Genomic DNA, 14,326 nt, shown 5'->3' with positions numbered 1-14,326 from the left:
CTCAAAGTTTAAAGGGATGTTGCGCTCATTTTTCAAGAAGGTAAATTATTAATTATTTTTTCACCAAAATTATTTTATTATTTTCGCTTAACACAAGAGGGTAGATTACATATAGCTCAATTTAAGATAATTCAAATTTAAAATTATTCAAATAAATTTAAAAAAAATATATATTAAAAGTTTTAAATAATGAATTTAAAATTTATAAATCCAAAGGTGACATAAACTTCAAGAATGGCAAATTCATTTATCTGGGCTCAGTTCGTTGGGAGGCTTTAATTTTGACAAAAACCAAAATTTCCATTCCATGATTTGAGTTTTGCCTGAAAAGTCATCTCCACCTGTGGATCTTGCACCGTTCCAGGCGGTGTTTGGACTTGGGCTCTTGGGTCCAGTAACTACAGCGCAAGTGCCCTTCAATGCCTGCTGCTTCAGACGTGTCCAACGGACTACACTTCGTAAATTAGTAATCTTTGTGGTATATATAATAAATATTATTTTATACTTTTAAATATATTATATAAGAATAATATATATAAATCAATATATTACATTTAAAAAAAAAGAAAATTAATTTATCAGTTGATTAAAATTTTAAAAGTTGAATAAGTTAGTTACATTATTGGTTGAAGGGCATTTTTAACTTTATAAAAAATTGGTGCGGCAGTGCCATTAACCAATATTTGTGAGTATGGAGGACATTTTTCTTATATAGTATAAATACAAATTACTCTAAAAAAAAAAATGTAAAAAATACATATTATAATTTTTTAAAATATTAAATAAAATTTGATGAAATTGTTAAAATACTCAAAAAGTGATAACAGTATTTGACACTTACTTCATTTCTCTTTTAACTTCATTGTGCGTCTCATGTAGTCATTTTCTTTTGTTACTGATAATCTTTATTTTAAAATAGTGTAAAAGTAATAAAATAATCGATAATATCTTGTTAAAATTTGATTGAAAGAACATTTTGATTTAAAAATGCGATCGTAAAAACATATTTAAAAGGTAGTTTTGAAATATCACGTATAAATTGAACAAACTTCAAGTACAATAATTATTAATATTAATCTGTACTATCGTAATTTTTGTATATTCAAATTTATCTTTTAATTTATTTTTTACCTTCAAAGAAATTTTTAATTGGAATAGAAATTTGAATATTTTTTTAATAATCTCATAATTATAATTTTTTTTTTATCTCAATCAACTACTTCGTGTTTTTTTTTCACCTTACTTCTCTACGTTTTTTATTTTCGTCGCAAACTTTTCATATTTTTAATAAACTCACAATTACAATTTATTTTTTCTCTCTCACCTTACTCTACGTTTCTTTCTTATCATAGATTTCTTTCTTCATACCCTCACACCACGATTGTTTTTTTCATAATTTTTTTTCTCTCACCTCACACCACAATTTTTTTTTATATGATTGCATGAACTGCACGCCACAATAATTAATTTAAAAAAACTGTACTGATAATTAAGTTAAATTTCACAAAGTTTGTACATATGTAAAAAACCAGCCACCGAAAGATCTTTTTGCATTAATTTTGTAAGCTATAGGATTTAAACAAAAAAGTATAATTATTGAACTAAAATTAATATTAAATATACTTAGTTGTCTAAAAAAATAATTTTACCATAATTTTTTTTCCAGCATTTTGTATTTATCAAAAATTCAAATTCAAGGTTTTTTCCCCCTGCCCCTGAGCAACGTGAATGATACAATAGACTAGTCAGAAGCCTTTTAGTCATAACTTTTTGGAATTCTAGGACTATATTTGAATCGATGAATTTAAATTTAAATTTACATAAAAAATTAAAATATATTAATATCCAATAAACTATAATTTAAAATTAGAGTAGAAAGATTTAAAATCTTTCCAATTAAAATTGTCCAAATAATTTTTTAAAAAATTATTACTAAAATAATTAGAATAATGAATTTCGAATCTATAAATTCAAACGTGACCTAAAAAATCAAGAATGATAAATTTATTTATCCAGGCTCAATTGGTCAGGCTTTAATTTTGACCAGAAATCAAAATTTCCATTTGACTTTTGGTCCTGTGGGTCTTGCAGTTGCACCGGTCTAGCCGGTGTTTGGATATTGGTTCCATCCCTGCTTCTCCAGACGTGGCCAACGGACTACACTTTGTAAAACATTGCCCCAATTCAAAAAAATGTCAAAAATATACTTAAATACTATGATTTTTTTTTAAAAATTAAACAAAATTTGATGAAATGATTAAAATACTCAAAAAATGATAACAAGATTCTGTTTCCCTTTTCACTTGTCTAAATTGTCTCCTTACCTCGTAATTCTTTTTTTATTATCGACAATCTTCATTTTAAAGTAGTGTGACATTGACGAAATGATTAATGATGTCTTGTTAAAATTTGATTTAAAGAACATTTTGATTCAAATTATGATCTACCAACAATTATAAGAGGTAGTTTTAAATATGTCACGGACTTCTTTCTTTTTTTACCCCGTATCACGATTGACATTTTTTCATAATTTTTTTTTTGTCTTATATTATAATTTTTTTTTATATGCTCGTAAAAATTGGAAGTGGGAACAGCTGATTTAATGAAATTGTACTAATAATTAAGTTAAATTTCACAAAGTACACATGTAATTTATAATTCAAACGAAAATTTCTCGATTTTCTCAGTCTCTCTCTATATACACACATGTACACTAAGGGCAAATTTTATTCCAGAAAGCAGCCAGCAAATAACACCGAATCCTCCAAACAAGGAGAATCCTACACGAATCACACGGCCTAAATTCTCCGCCCATTTTGTTTACATCTACCACTCTCTCACTGTCCCACGGGGTACTTGCTTTTTTCTTTTTCTCTCTTTTCCCGCGAAGGAAATTGCATAGGATTGAGAATATGAGGCTTCTGAAGGTTGCGACGTGCAACTTGAATCAATGGGCGATGGATTTCGATTGCAATATAACGAATATCAAGGAGTCGATTTGTAGGGCTAAAGAAGCCGGCGCCGTAATTCGGCTCGGCCCGGAACTTGAAATCACTGGCTATGGCTGTGAAGACCATTTCATGGAACTCGACACCGTCAACCATGCGTAAGGGGCTGAAATTTTATGTCTGTGCATGTGTAGTTAAGTGAATTACTGCTTATCCGCGTGTGTGAGTCTGTGATGGGTACTTGGATTATTAGAAAAATGATTGGAGAGAGATAATTGAATTGATTTAGCGCGAAACTTAAGTTAGAAAGAACTCTTCCATGAGTCTTGTGGTAGATGATTCAATTTCCGTGAGTTTTTGGTAAATTCTAATGCAATTAAGGGTGTGGAATCAATTTGAATTTTTTATACTATGATAGTGATGGTTGAATGTCTAGTCATAAAATGCAAACAGTTGTTTCGATGAAAGGGAAAGATAGTCACAGAAGCACATCACGGTTGCCTTGCATGAAGTAAACATGGATGAATTAGCAGGAAGATCATTTCGGAGTGGGATTTCCCTCCGTCTATGATCATGACACTGTTTCTTTTCTTGGGACAGAAAAATCTTTTTGCTTGCATGAATTGTGACATTTTGAACAATGAATTTGCAGGTGGGACTGCTTAAAAGAATTATTGCTTGGTGATTGGACGGACGACATATTGTGCAGTTTTGGCATGCCGGTTATCAAGGGGTCAGAGCGTTACAATTGTCAAGTCCTGTGCCTGAATAGAAAAATAGTAATGATACGCCCAAAGATGTGGCTTGCAAATGATGGAAACTACAGGGAGCTTAGATGGTTTACAGCATGGAAGCAGAAAGAGCATCTTGAAGACTTTCTACTTCCAAATGATATATCTGAGGCTCTGTCACAAACAACCGTACCTTTTGGCTACGGATATATTCAGTTTCTAGACACGTACGTCATCATTTTGTAAACTTAGTTTTTTTATATTTTGATGGTTATCTTTTATTATTATTTTTATGTTTTCCCCTGAGATGCCCTTAAGATTGTAGTTTTAAACTGCCTTGAGTTTGGTCTTTAGTCAACTGTGAATGAGTTAACATTTTCAAATTTTTGAAGGTGCAAATAATGTGGTTGATCTTGCAGGATCTTGTAGGTAGTTTAGAACAATATTATTAATGGATGGTATTATACTATGCCTTGTGCATAAATTAAGGTAATTGTGATTTATTTTTATCCGTCTTTATTGCATCTGATTAGTTACATTAGTTCTATTTTTCCCCCTGGAAACATGAATCATTAGTTCTAGTCACCACTGGTTGGGTTTTATAGCACGTAATATTGGATTTCTTCTTTAGTAGTCTTGTTTCGTTCATGATTTTTGCTATGAAACTTGGATTATGAGTCAATGATTTGAAAAGCTCTTAAGGAGTCAATCTTAGTACAACCAAGTTACGATTTCAAGTATGCAATGCATGAATTGATACAAATGGCTATAGCTGATCTTTCAAATATGCCCATCTATTCATGACTTTTAATACTTGAGAATTTACGTTTTGCTCAGAGCTGTTGCAGCTGAAGTGTGCGAGGAACTTTTTAGTCCTATTCCCCCCCATGCTGAGCTTGCATTGAATGGCGTTGAAGTCTATCTGAATGCCAGTGGAAGTCATCATCAGTTACGAAAACTTGACCTTCGCCTCCGTTCTTTTATAGGTGCTACACATACCCGGGGAGGAGTTTACATGTATAGCAACCACCAAGGATGCGACGGGGGACGCCTTTATTATGGTGGGTAGGATGGTCTCAGTTGTTCTTCAGTACTTTACCCTGTTTGCTTGTTGCTATAACTTGTCTAATCTTATTCTGTTAGTAGGGAAAAGTGGAAGTCTTTAACATTAGTAGGTGTTTAGGCCTATAGTAACAAACTGTATAATATTGCATCTTGGCCCTTCATCTTTCAATTTCAACCTGATTGCTCAAAGTGTCAACTTGGAAACAAGGTGGTTCACTTTTATAATAAAATGGTCTAAATCATATGATGAGGTTATATTCCAGATTGTTAAATGAACATCTTGACTGCAGGCAAGGTTTTGCGAAACTTAAAGTTGCTATTAACTAATGTTCCTTGGAATACTGTGCCCAAATTATTGGTATTTTTGAGGATGTCTAGTTTGATAACATTCCACATGCAGATGGATGCTCTTGTATTGTTGTGAATGGAGATGTGGTTGCCCAAGGCTCACAGTTTTCCTTGAAGGATGTTGAATTGGTGGTTGCTCAAGTAGATCTAGATGCGGTATGTCCTTTTTCCCTGTTACTTTTTAGGGCCTAAGAGAAACATCTCCTTTTGTTTCTGTCAGTAGTGCCACGGACTCGTTACAGCACCACCTAAGTTGGCTTACTTGGTTCATAATATTGACTTCTGGAAGGATTTCATTCCATTTTTATTTCCTTTAGTTGTTTTAGTTAGAATTATGTTATTTTAACTGCTATAAAGCAGTGATAAGGTCTCATGGTATGGGAAAAGTTATGATCATGTTCAGATATATATTGTGTCTTCAAGTTGCAATAAACCAACGAATGAGAATATAAGAATTTGCTTCATAATTAGTATATTCTGGATGAATCCATCATGCACCTCATCGTGCTTCGTTTCATTTTACTATGTATCTGATTGCAGGTTGCCAGTCTTAGAGGATCTATTAGTAGCTTTCAGGAACAAGCGAGTTGCAAACCAAAAGTTTCCTCTGTTGCAGTACATTACAAGCTCTGCCAGCCTTTTAAGCTTCAAATGTCACTGTCAAGTCCGCTTAAGGTGAGGCAAATGTGGATTACTATCTTAATAATTTCATGACAAATGCTAGTCCGTTTCTTGACGTTCTAGAAGATAATTGTTTAATGTAGTAATTATGAAAGAGGCAAAGTACTTGTCTTAGAAGTTAGAAATAAATTTGATCATTGGATTGCTGTTCAGTGTGTGTTTTGAACTCTTATATTTGCTTCCTGGGGGTAGTATAGATCCACAATGCGCACTTTAGAAGTTTGAATAATTTTGAACACTAGATTGCTGTTTGCTGGGTTCCGAGAAAGATGTCCAGCTAGGGCCATGGAGCTATTGAACTGCTAATAGGTCAAGTCCTCTGGAGCTTTTTTGCAATTTTAGATGGATAGGCAGGTTGTGGTCTCCCCACGTCTCTCCATACAAAATAGGTGCTTATTGATAATCCTGGTTTTCCAAGTTGATAGAAGATAAGCACGTGGTGGGCCTTTAAACTTTCTTCCTTTCTAAATTACTAACTGTGCAAAAAGGGCTTTGTAATGATTTTACGTATTAATTTAAAAGGCTTGCCAACTCTTGCCTGCTGATATAGTGGTGATCTTATTTTGATGATGTGATCTTAGGAACTTAACTTGTCCTGAGGAAGAGTCAAGTTCTATGTTTGAAGTTGTTTGATGACTGTAGTTAACCAAGTATACTTGGAGCTTTAATTCTTTTAATATATTGTGTATCATATAGCTCATTTATGCTTGTATAAGTGCCCAATTGATCAAGTCAAACAACAGAACAGAAATTTGTTGCATTTTGTGTTAACATTTTCCACGGAACAAAGTTTGTTTTTCTTTCTTAATTTATTCAGGAGCTTCTAGGGGTGTAAACCATCGAGCTCGATTTTGAGTGGTGTAGCTTGAATCTTACTTGATGAGTTCTTATAGTTCGAGCTCAAGCTCGAGCTAAATTTATTATTATTATTATTAGATTAAATCATGGGAATCACCAATTTTTACATAAATTTATAAGTAATAAAATAAGTTGCATAATGCATAGTATGTTATAAATATACCAAAATATAGTATGATATTTTAATTTATTGTTATAAATATAAACTACTAATTAGTTTAGTAGTAATATAATTAGTAAAATATACCAAAAAAAAAAATCATACTGAACAATTTAAAATTGTAGAAAAGTATCCATTATCTAGAATAATGCAATTGAAATACATAAAAAGTATTTTATAGTTGAGATTAATACATGTTCATAATCTGCGATAAATTTATATATTTATAAATGTTAGTATTACATCGATGTAACTATGATCTTACATTGTTGAACAACATGGGTTAATGAGCCATCAAAATTTAGATCAAATCGTTAGATATGGGCAAACTTACAGAAAAATACTTTTGGTAAAGTTTTAGACTTATTGGATATACAGATGTCGAGATATCGTACTCGGAACATAAGAGTAATCATTCAAGACGGTGTATCGTTGAATCAGGCCATGTGATTTTAAATCATATCGTCTTATATGATCTAATGGACATAGTTTTATATATTCTAATGGACACAGTCTTATATATATATTTAAATTTGGTAGAATCGAGTGTCCGGATTTTAAGATATCGTAATTGTTGATTAAACTTTTTAATCTCATTATATATATAATAAAATAATAATAATAATTAAAATTGTTTAACCATCATCATTATTATTATTATCATTATTTTAGATTAATTCATATGAATCACTAAATTTTGACATAAATTTATAAGTAAAAAAATAGATTGCATAATGCATAGTATGTATCTTGATATAAATATAAAACTTAGAATTAGATAAAAAAATCATTAGTAAATTACTTATATATATATATATATATTAAAATATAACATAAAGTTTCTATGTGTCATATTAAATAATTATTTTATAAAAAAATATTATAATTTACTAAGTTGTTGATTTGTTTTTGTATAAAAATATAAATGCATAAATAAAAATACCATAATATATTATTATCCAAAATAAAATGTATGATATTGATTAATAATTATAATATATGGTCAATTTTGAGTATATAATTGATAAAGTATTGAATATGAAATTAAATACATAAATCTTTTTAAAAAAATATATATATATAAAAATAAAAAAAATAGAAAAAGCTCACGAGCTGTCTTGCGAGCATCAAACAGAGGGACTTGAGCTCGAGCTCAAAATCGAGCCAGCTCGTGAAGCTCACGAGCCGGCTTGACTCGTCTGCCACCCCTAGGAGCTTCTTTTCCCTCTCATTTTTTATTCAAGTGAAAGTGAGAGCACCTTATTAACTAATTCTCTGTCCCTCTTCATGCTTTCAAAGAAAACACGGGTTCGTTCTCGATTATTGGTACGTGTGAGGAAGAGGGCATGTTAAGCTATTGCTGGTGATACTGAATGGTTGACACCTGACTTTCTGTAGAGTGCCAACCACTCTAGTGTAGAATGTGATGTACTTTGCGTTGGGGGGTTGTGACAGTTGGCCACCACTTCAAGATGAAACCCATGACTCATAGTTGATCTCCTGCTTTGAGAACATTCAGTGAGGAACTGTGAACTATATGAGTGGGACAGGCCTAAATTCAACACATTAGACTCACATTGTTATTTGGACTTGTGTGTCAACCTTTTGTACCTCCTCTCTGTGGAGGTCCAGATAGTCTGAAAACATAAATTAAAGCAAATACTAGTTATTGCTAAGTCAGTGATCCATCAAAATTTCATTCAGGATCTAAATGAGCAAAGATGGAAAATCTGTGATCATAATGCTCCGACAGAGGGCCACGTGATCTCAAACTTCTAAAAGTAGAGGAAGACAATATCATAACTTGAAAAATAACATTGGAAAAGAGGGCACAAGAGGCTTTCATGTTTGAGCTTAGAGTTATTGTTGGCTTCTCTTGACCATTGAGTTGGCTATCTTATTTTCTTATAGATGTAGTCTTAACTTGGTTTCTATATGAGCATCAGGGTAATCCTAAACCCCTCACTCCATGTTCACGAGAGTCTACTCAGATGAGTGCACTTGAAACCTATTCTTTACGACATCCCAGCCTGGTTCTATGTAAGTTCAAATTCTTCGTCCCATTGCATGTTGAAGCTCTGCCATTGTTGGAAAGCAGAAAGGAGTCAGTTGTCTGTTGGTTCCAATAAGAGGTTAACCATATTTTCACAAATTCAGGGTAAGCTGATGCCACTAGTGAACCTTTTCGTTTGAACTGACTTCCTTTTTCCAAGATTTCTAACTGAGAATTTTTCTGAAGTTGTTTTGGGGATACTGCACTTGCTACGAACTTTATGATTAAAGATCCCACTGACGATAGATCAGCTCTATGTCTGCAAGGTCATCGAACCTGGTTATATAGTATGTGTGGCATGTTGAAGTTTTGTTGTATAAATTTTCTTATATACATGAATACCTGCTGATTACTTTTTTGCTTAATTCATTTCCGTCATACACTATCTCCAGACGGTAAAAGAGCTAGCAAGTGTAGCACCCTTGATAAACACTTTACATGGCTAAATTGCTTGAGGGCTATATTCATAGTTCCTGTGCAAGGGGTCATGGTAGTTTTCTATCTCTCTTTGTAACATATATGGATTTGAATATTTAATCGTAATTTTGTATACGTGTGTATGCATGTGTTTTTGTATTTACTTATTTTTCATATGTTATGTTGTTATTATTTAGCTTTGAAAGTTTACCATTCTAATATATACTGGATTCCGAACTAATTTGTTTTCTTCTTTCATTTTCTGCTTTGGATGTGGCTTGTTTGATCACTACCATGCCCATAGCCTTTTCTATTTCAATCTTAAAATGAAACCTCCTGTATTGTAGCTTCATGTACTCAGTTTTACAGAACTAAACTTTTTCTTCGTTCTCAGATTCAATACCATTCTCCTGAAGAGGAAATTGCTTTTGGGCCAGGCTGCTGGTTGTGGGATTATTTGAGAAGAAGTGGTGCATCTGGTTTTTTACTTCCACTTTCAGGTGGAGCAGATAGCTCTTCTGTTGCTGCCATAGTTGGTTGCATGTGCCAGCTAGTAGTAAAAGGTCTGTTTTGGTTTATTACTACTTGAACCTATTAGCCTGCCATCCTGCAACCTTTTGATGAATGATGTGCTTTGTCGAGTATCTCTTGGTGGTGCTTATGAAATGTTTAGATTCATTTGTATGATAATAATGGGATTCTAGAGTTCATCTGCCCTCTTGAATTAATTCTCTAAAAAGGTATTGGTTATCTGGTAAAAGGATAAAGGGAGAACAGTGGATATGACTTGTCAAGCGCTTGATTTGGGTGGATATGGGCGAGACTCTGTGTATGCTATTATGGATGTGTAACTGTCCATCACACTTGTTCTCAAAAGAAAACTCAAATTTGAGGCTTCTGTGAGACAGCATTCAGCAGTTCCTTTATTCTTCCCATTCCCTTATCCAATACCTTTTTCTTCCCTAATTTTGTTTTAGTCATCTGGTTGGACCAAAACTTTTCATGGGTCCATGGGTGTGAAAGTTTGATTGTGGTTTACAAGGATGAAGGGTTACAGATCCAAGATGCCAATAGAGGAATTAGTGTTGCACGTTCTTCTGTATGGCTATCCATACTCCATTATCTTCAAGCAGTAGTTATCACAAACACTTCTGTTTTTGGCATAATGAGGTCCATGAATAAATTGCTTATCCTCTACGCTGTTCAATTTAGTATTCTGTTTTGCATCCTTTTTTTATGGACATTTCGGGATAATCCTTTCAAATGATGGGTCTAGTTTTTACACGTAATTAACAGCACAGGTGTATGAGTCTCTTTTTATAATCTGGAGATATAGAAGTTTCTCAATATCATGCTTTCTCTTAGTAAAAGTTTTTATACGTGATGTAACTGTTCTTCAGAGATATCAAATGGAGATGAACAAGTCAAAGCTGATGCTATAAGAATCGGCCATTACACTGATGGACAATTTCCAACAGACAGCAAAGAATTTGCGAGACGCATATTTTACACTGTTTTCATGGGATCTGAAAACAGGTGAGAATATGAGCAGAATTGAAATTTTGGAACATTTATATATCGTTGCAGACTAGCTAATACTCTAGCCAGACTTTAGATTCCCAAGCATTCTACAGTTTGACATTTGCTGACTCTCTATGTCAGCAAGGAGGAGAATTTGGGTTAGTTTAGAGTCCTTCATCTATTTTTAGTTGCCTCAAGTAATAGTTTAGTACCTTTGAGCTAGGCAACCTTTCTAATGATTATTTCATGTGTAATATTTCATTACCTTTTGTTTTCCTTAATATTGTTACTTTTCATTGTTTATTAATAAATACGCCAAATGGCACCTTTCTGGACTATGGAATGTTGAAATAGGCACACGGAATAATCAAGCTACAAAATGTGTAGTGCAATTGACAAATTAACATCTGTGGTTTTGACCTTAGTATGGGTTCAAAAACCTCCTACTTTAATTAGGTAAGTCATGCAATCTGAAATATTTCTTCTAAAAGCTGGAGCTGGGCCATTGGTCAATCTACTAGGATAGTTCTCAAATTAACTGGGGCAAGCTGTGAGTGAAATGCATCCAATGTAGAGAAGATTCCTTTTAGTTATGTTTACGTAAATAAACCGGGGTAGGTCATTTTCTCTTCGAAACACCAAATGTTCATCTTTTACTTGTTTGCCTCTCCAGTAGACAGAGAACAGCTAATATTCACTTGCACATTATTTTTAGTAAATACTATTTTTCCTCTATCATCCATTGTAGCAATTCTTTTTTGTAGTTCTAATGCGACAAGAACGAGGGCAAAGGTGCTTGCAGAAGAAATTGGGTCATGGCATCTTGATGTCTCAATAGATGGAGTGGTTTCTGCTCTGCTCTCTTTGTTTGAGACTCTTACAGGAAAACGACCACGCTACAAGGTAAAGGCTGAAGATTTGAACTTTATGCGCATGTACACTTTACCTATATTTCTGAGTTCATACATTTCCCATTTAATATGTACAGAGCTAAACATTTATGATATGCTATGCACAATATTGATGCGACTGAAGTTACTTGCTCAATTGATTGTTTTGTCTCAGGTAGATGGGGGGTCAAACATTGAAAACTTAGGGTTGCAAAATATTCAGGCTCGAATCAGAATGGTCTTAGCATTTATGCTAGCATCACTCTTGCCTTGGGTTCACCGCAAACCAGGTTTTTATCTGGTCTTAGGCAGCTCCAATGTGGATGAAGGGTTACGTGGTTACTTAACTAAGGTACGCAGATGTTATGAGTTTACAAACATTCTTGGGGAGATCATATTTTAGTTCCATAAACATTTTTGGGGAGATCATATTTTAGTTCCATCCAGCTACATGTTCTTACTGAATGAGTTTCAATAATTCAAACCCCAATCCACCCTTTCCTGAAGTGGGACCTGGATAGAAAAATCAGACCAAATTTGAGCATTTATAGTCTATTTCAGTTCTTTGATGCTGGATGATTGCAACTTTTAACGGGTTGACTCCACTCCTGAACTAGTTAATCTTGAATTTATTGCTCATAATGTTGCTATGATAATGGCTTTTTACTGACTGCTTTCATTATACAGTATGATTGCAGTTCTGCTGATATAAATCCAATTGGAAGTATCAGCAAGCAGGACTTGCGAAGATTTTTGAGATGGGCTGCTGTCCATCTGGGTTACTCATCTTTGGCTGAGGTTGAAGCTGCTCCCCCTACTGCTGAACTGGAGCCAATACGATCAGATTACAGCCAGGTATCACCTAATGAAATGCCCTAAAGCTTGCTCAGTACAAGCAGATATTCCCACATTTTGACTTGCTTTTGAAAGAGTCCCCAATACTTTATTTTGCTCTATTTTCTGCTCATTCTGGCTTGTTCTTTTCTTCATCATGTGGCCCATGTTGGCCACCCCGCCATTGTTCATCAACTTTCTTTGGAGAACTTGTTCTTTGATTGTCTATCTTGCGTTGTTAAGTCAGAAATTTACACATGAATGGTACATTATGAGTTCATATATTTCAGAACTGACACTGTATATTATCTGAAAATAGCTGGATGAAGTGGATATGGGAATGACATATGAAGAACTCTCAGTATATGGAAGGCTACGTAAGATTTTCCGCTGTGGACCTGTATCCATGTTCAAGGTTCGTGTCCATTTCGTTCCACAATTTTCTCACTCGAGGTCTGCTCAATTGCCTCGATATTAGCCTTTGATTTGTTGTTTGTAATTATTCAATTACAAATGATATTAATATAATCACTTAGCTCTCCACTCAAGGCTGAAAATGAATTCTATTGGTTGGTTGGAAAAGAAGGTTGGATACTGCCAACAGAAACTTAATTGGTCGGGCGCGAGATGAGAAAAGGTGACCCCTTTCCAATCTTTTGTGGGGGGTGGATCAGTTACGAAGCATGGTCGTAACCAATTTCTGAAGCATGCTCAATTACTGAGAAATTCAAAGTAAACTCATAAAAATGCATTAAAGCTTGAAATATACCTACATAAATGGCTCTGTTTAAATTGCTTTGTGGCCGCCGGTTCTGAATATGTAGGGAGGATCAATTGTTGTTCTATTAGTATGACAATGCCGCAAATGATAATTGTACTTGGTAATTGAAATGTCTCCTGCATTTTATTTTGATTCATTCCCTTACGAGTTTCCTTTTCCCTTATGTGTGAAAGAATCTTTGTTATAAATGGGGAACAAAGTTAACTCCATCAGAGATTGCTGACAAAGTGAAACATTTCTTCAAGTACTATTCGATCAATAGACACAAGATGACTGTTCTGACACCTTCCTATCACGCAGAGGTACACTTTTTCTCTGAGTAAACCGAAGTTCTGAATTTTTTTGTGCCCGACTATATATATATACACACACATATATTATGTTTGAATTTTAAAATGCAGTACAGTATTTTACTCAAGTCAAAAATGCCTTATGCAGAGTTACTCCCCCGAGGACAATAGGTTCGATTTACGCCAATTCCTATACAATGCAAGTTGGCCATATCAGTTCCGCAAGATTGATGAACTTGTGCAGCAGTTAGATGGTGATAGAGTGGCTATTACAAAATCTACTGATCAGGTAAACGCTGGGGTCACGGTAGATGGTGGCATGGGAGTCGTAGCTGCAGGTTCAGGCAATCCAAGTGCTGGAGTTTAAACTCATAAGCTTTACACTAAAGCTGATGATGACTGATTGGGGCTCTCATTCTGTGGGGTTATTCAGGGATTTGATGTTTCAGAATGTATCTTACATGTCTATTTATATTGGTCAAGTGTAGCTTAAGACAATCTGATACTGATATTGTGACATTGTTTTATTCATAAACTAGATGCCTATCTTTCAATTTTCGAGAGGGTGATGCCTTGATGGGTGTGTTAAACTGTTTTCAATACCTTCAATTTCTTTGGTGTGAATGTGCTTGGAGAAAGAGTTGTAGGGTGGTGGAGATGTGCAATCAATATATAACACAAGTTGACAGGGAACATGTGGCTGGTGGAGTTGAGTCTTATTTCGGGTGCCAGTTCCTTTTTTTTTTTTT

The 14,326-nt window shown here is 34.0% G+C and overlaps 1 protein-coding gene across 1 annotated transcript; it reads left to right on the top strand.

Annotated features, from left to right (window-relative positions):
• On the top strand, positions 2,711-14,135 carry LOC105156028 (glutamine-dependent NAD(+) synthetase). Its single transcript, XM_011072056.2, has 13 exons — positions 2,711-3,106; positions 3,601-3,906; positions 4,517-4,740; positions 5,145-5,248; positions 5,633-5,767; positions 9,656-9,824; positions 10,662-10,797; positions 11,547-11,685; positions 11,848-12,024; positions 12,360-12,527; positions 12,826-12,921; positions 13,461-13,589; positions 13,726-14,135. Exons 1-13 carry the CDS (start codon positions 2,913-2,915, stop codon positions 13,942-13,944), a joined length of 2,196 nt encoding a protein of 731 aa, XP_011070358.1. The 5' UTR covers positions 2,711-2,912; the 3' UTR covers positions 13,945-14,135.

This window comes from Sesamum indicum, linkage group LG2 (assembly GCF_000512975.1).
Source record: "Sesamum indicum cultivar Zhongzhi No. 13 linkage group LG2, S_indicum_v1.0, whole genome shotgun sequence".
Classification (NCBI taxonomy): domain Eukaryota; kingdom Viridiplantae; phylum Streptophyta; class Magnoliopsida; order Lamiales; family Pedaliaceae; genus Sesamum; species Sesamum indicum.
Note: the sequence above shows the minus strand (reverse complement) of the source record. Positions and strands in the feature narration are given on the sequence as shown.

Bases quoted from the DNA above. Each gene is read 5' to 3' on its own strand.
- LOC105156028 (XM_011072056.2), top strand. From the start codon at position 2,913: ATGAGGCTTCTGAAGGTTGCGACGTGCAACTTGAATCAATGGGCGATG. The intron at 3,907-4,516 runs GTACGTCATCAT...CGTTTTGCTCAG, and splicing joins TATATTCAGTTTCTAGACAC to AGCTGTTGCAGCTGAAGTGT. The intron at 4,741-5,144 runs GTGGGTAGGATG...TTCCACATGCAG, and splicing joins CGGGGGACGCCTTTATTATG to ATGGATGCTCTTGTATTGTT.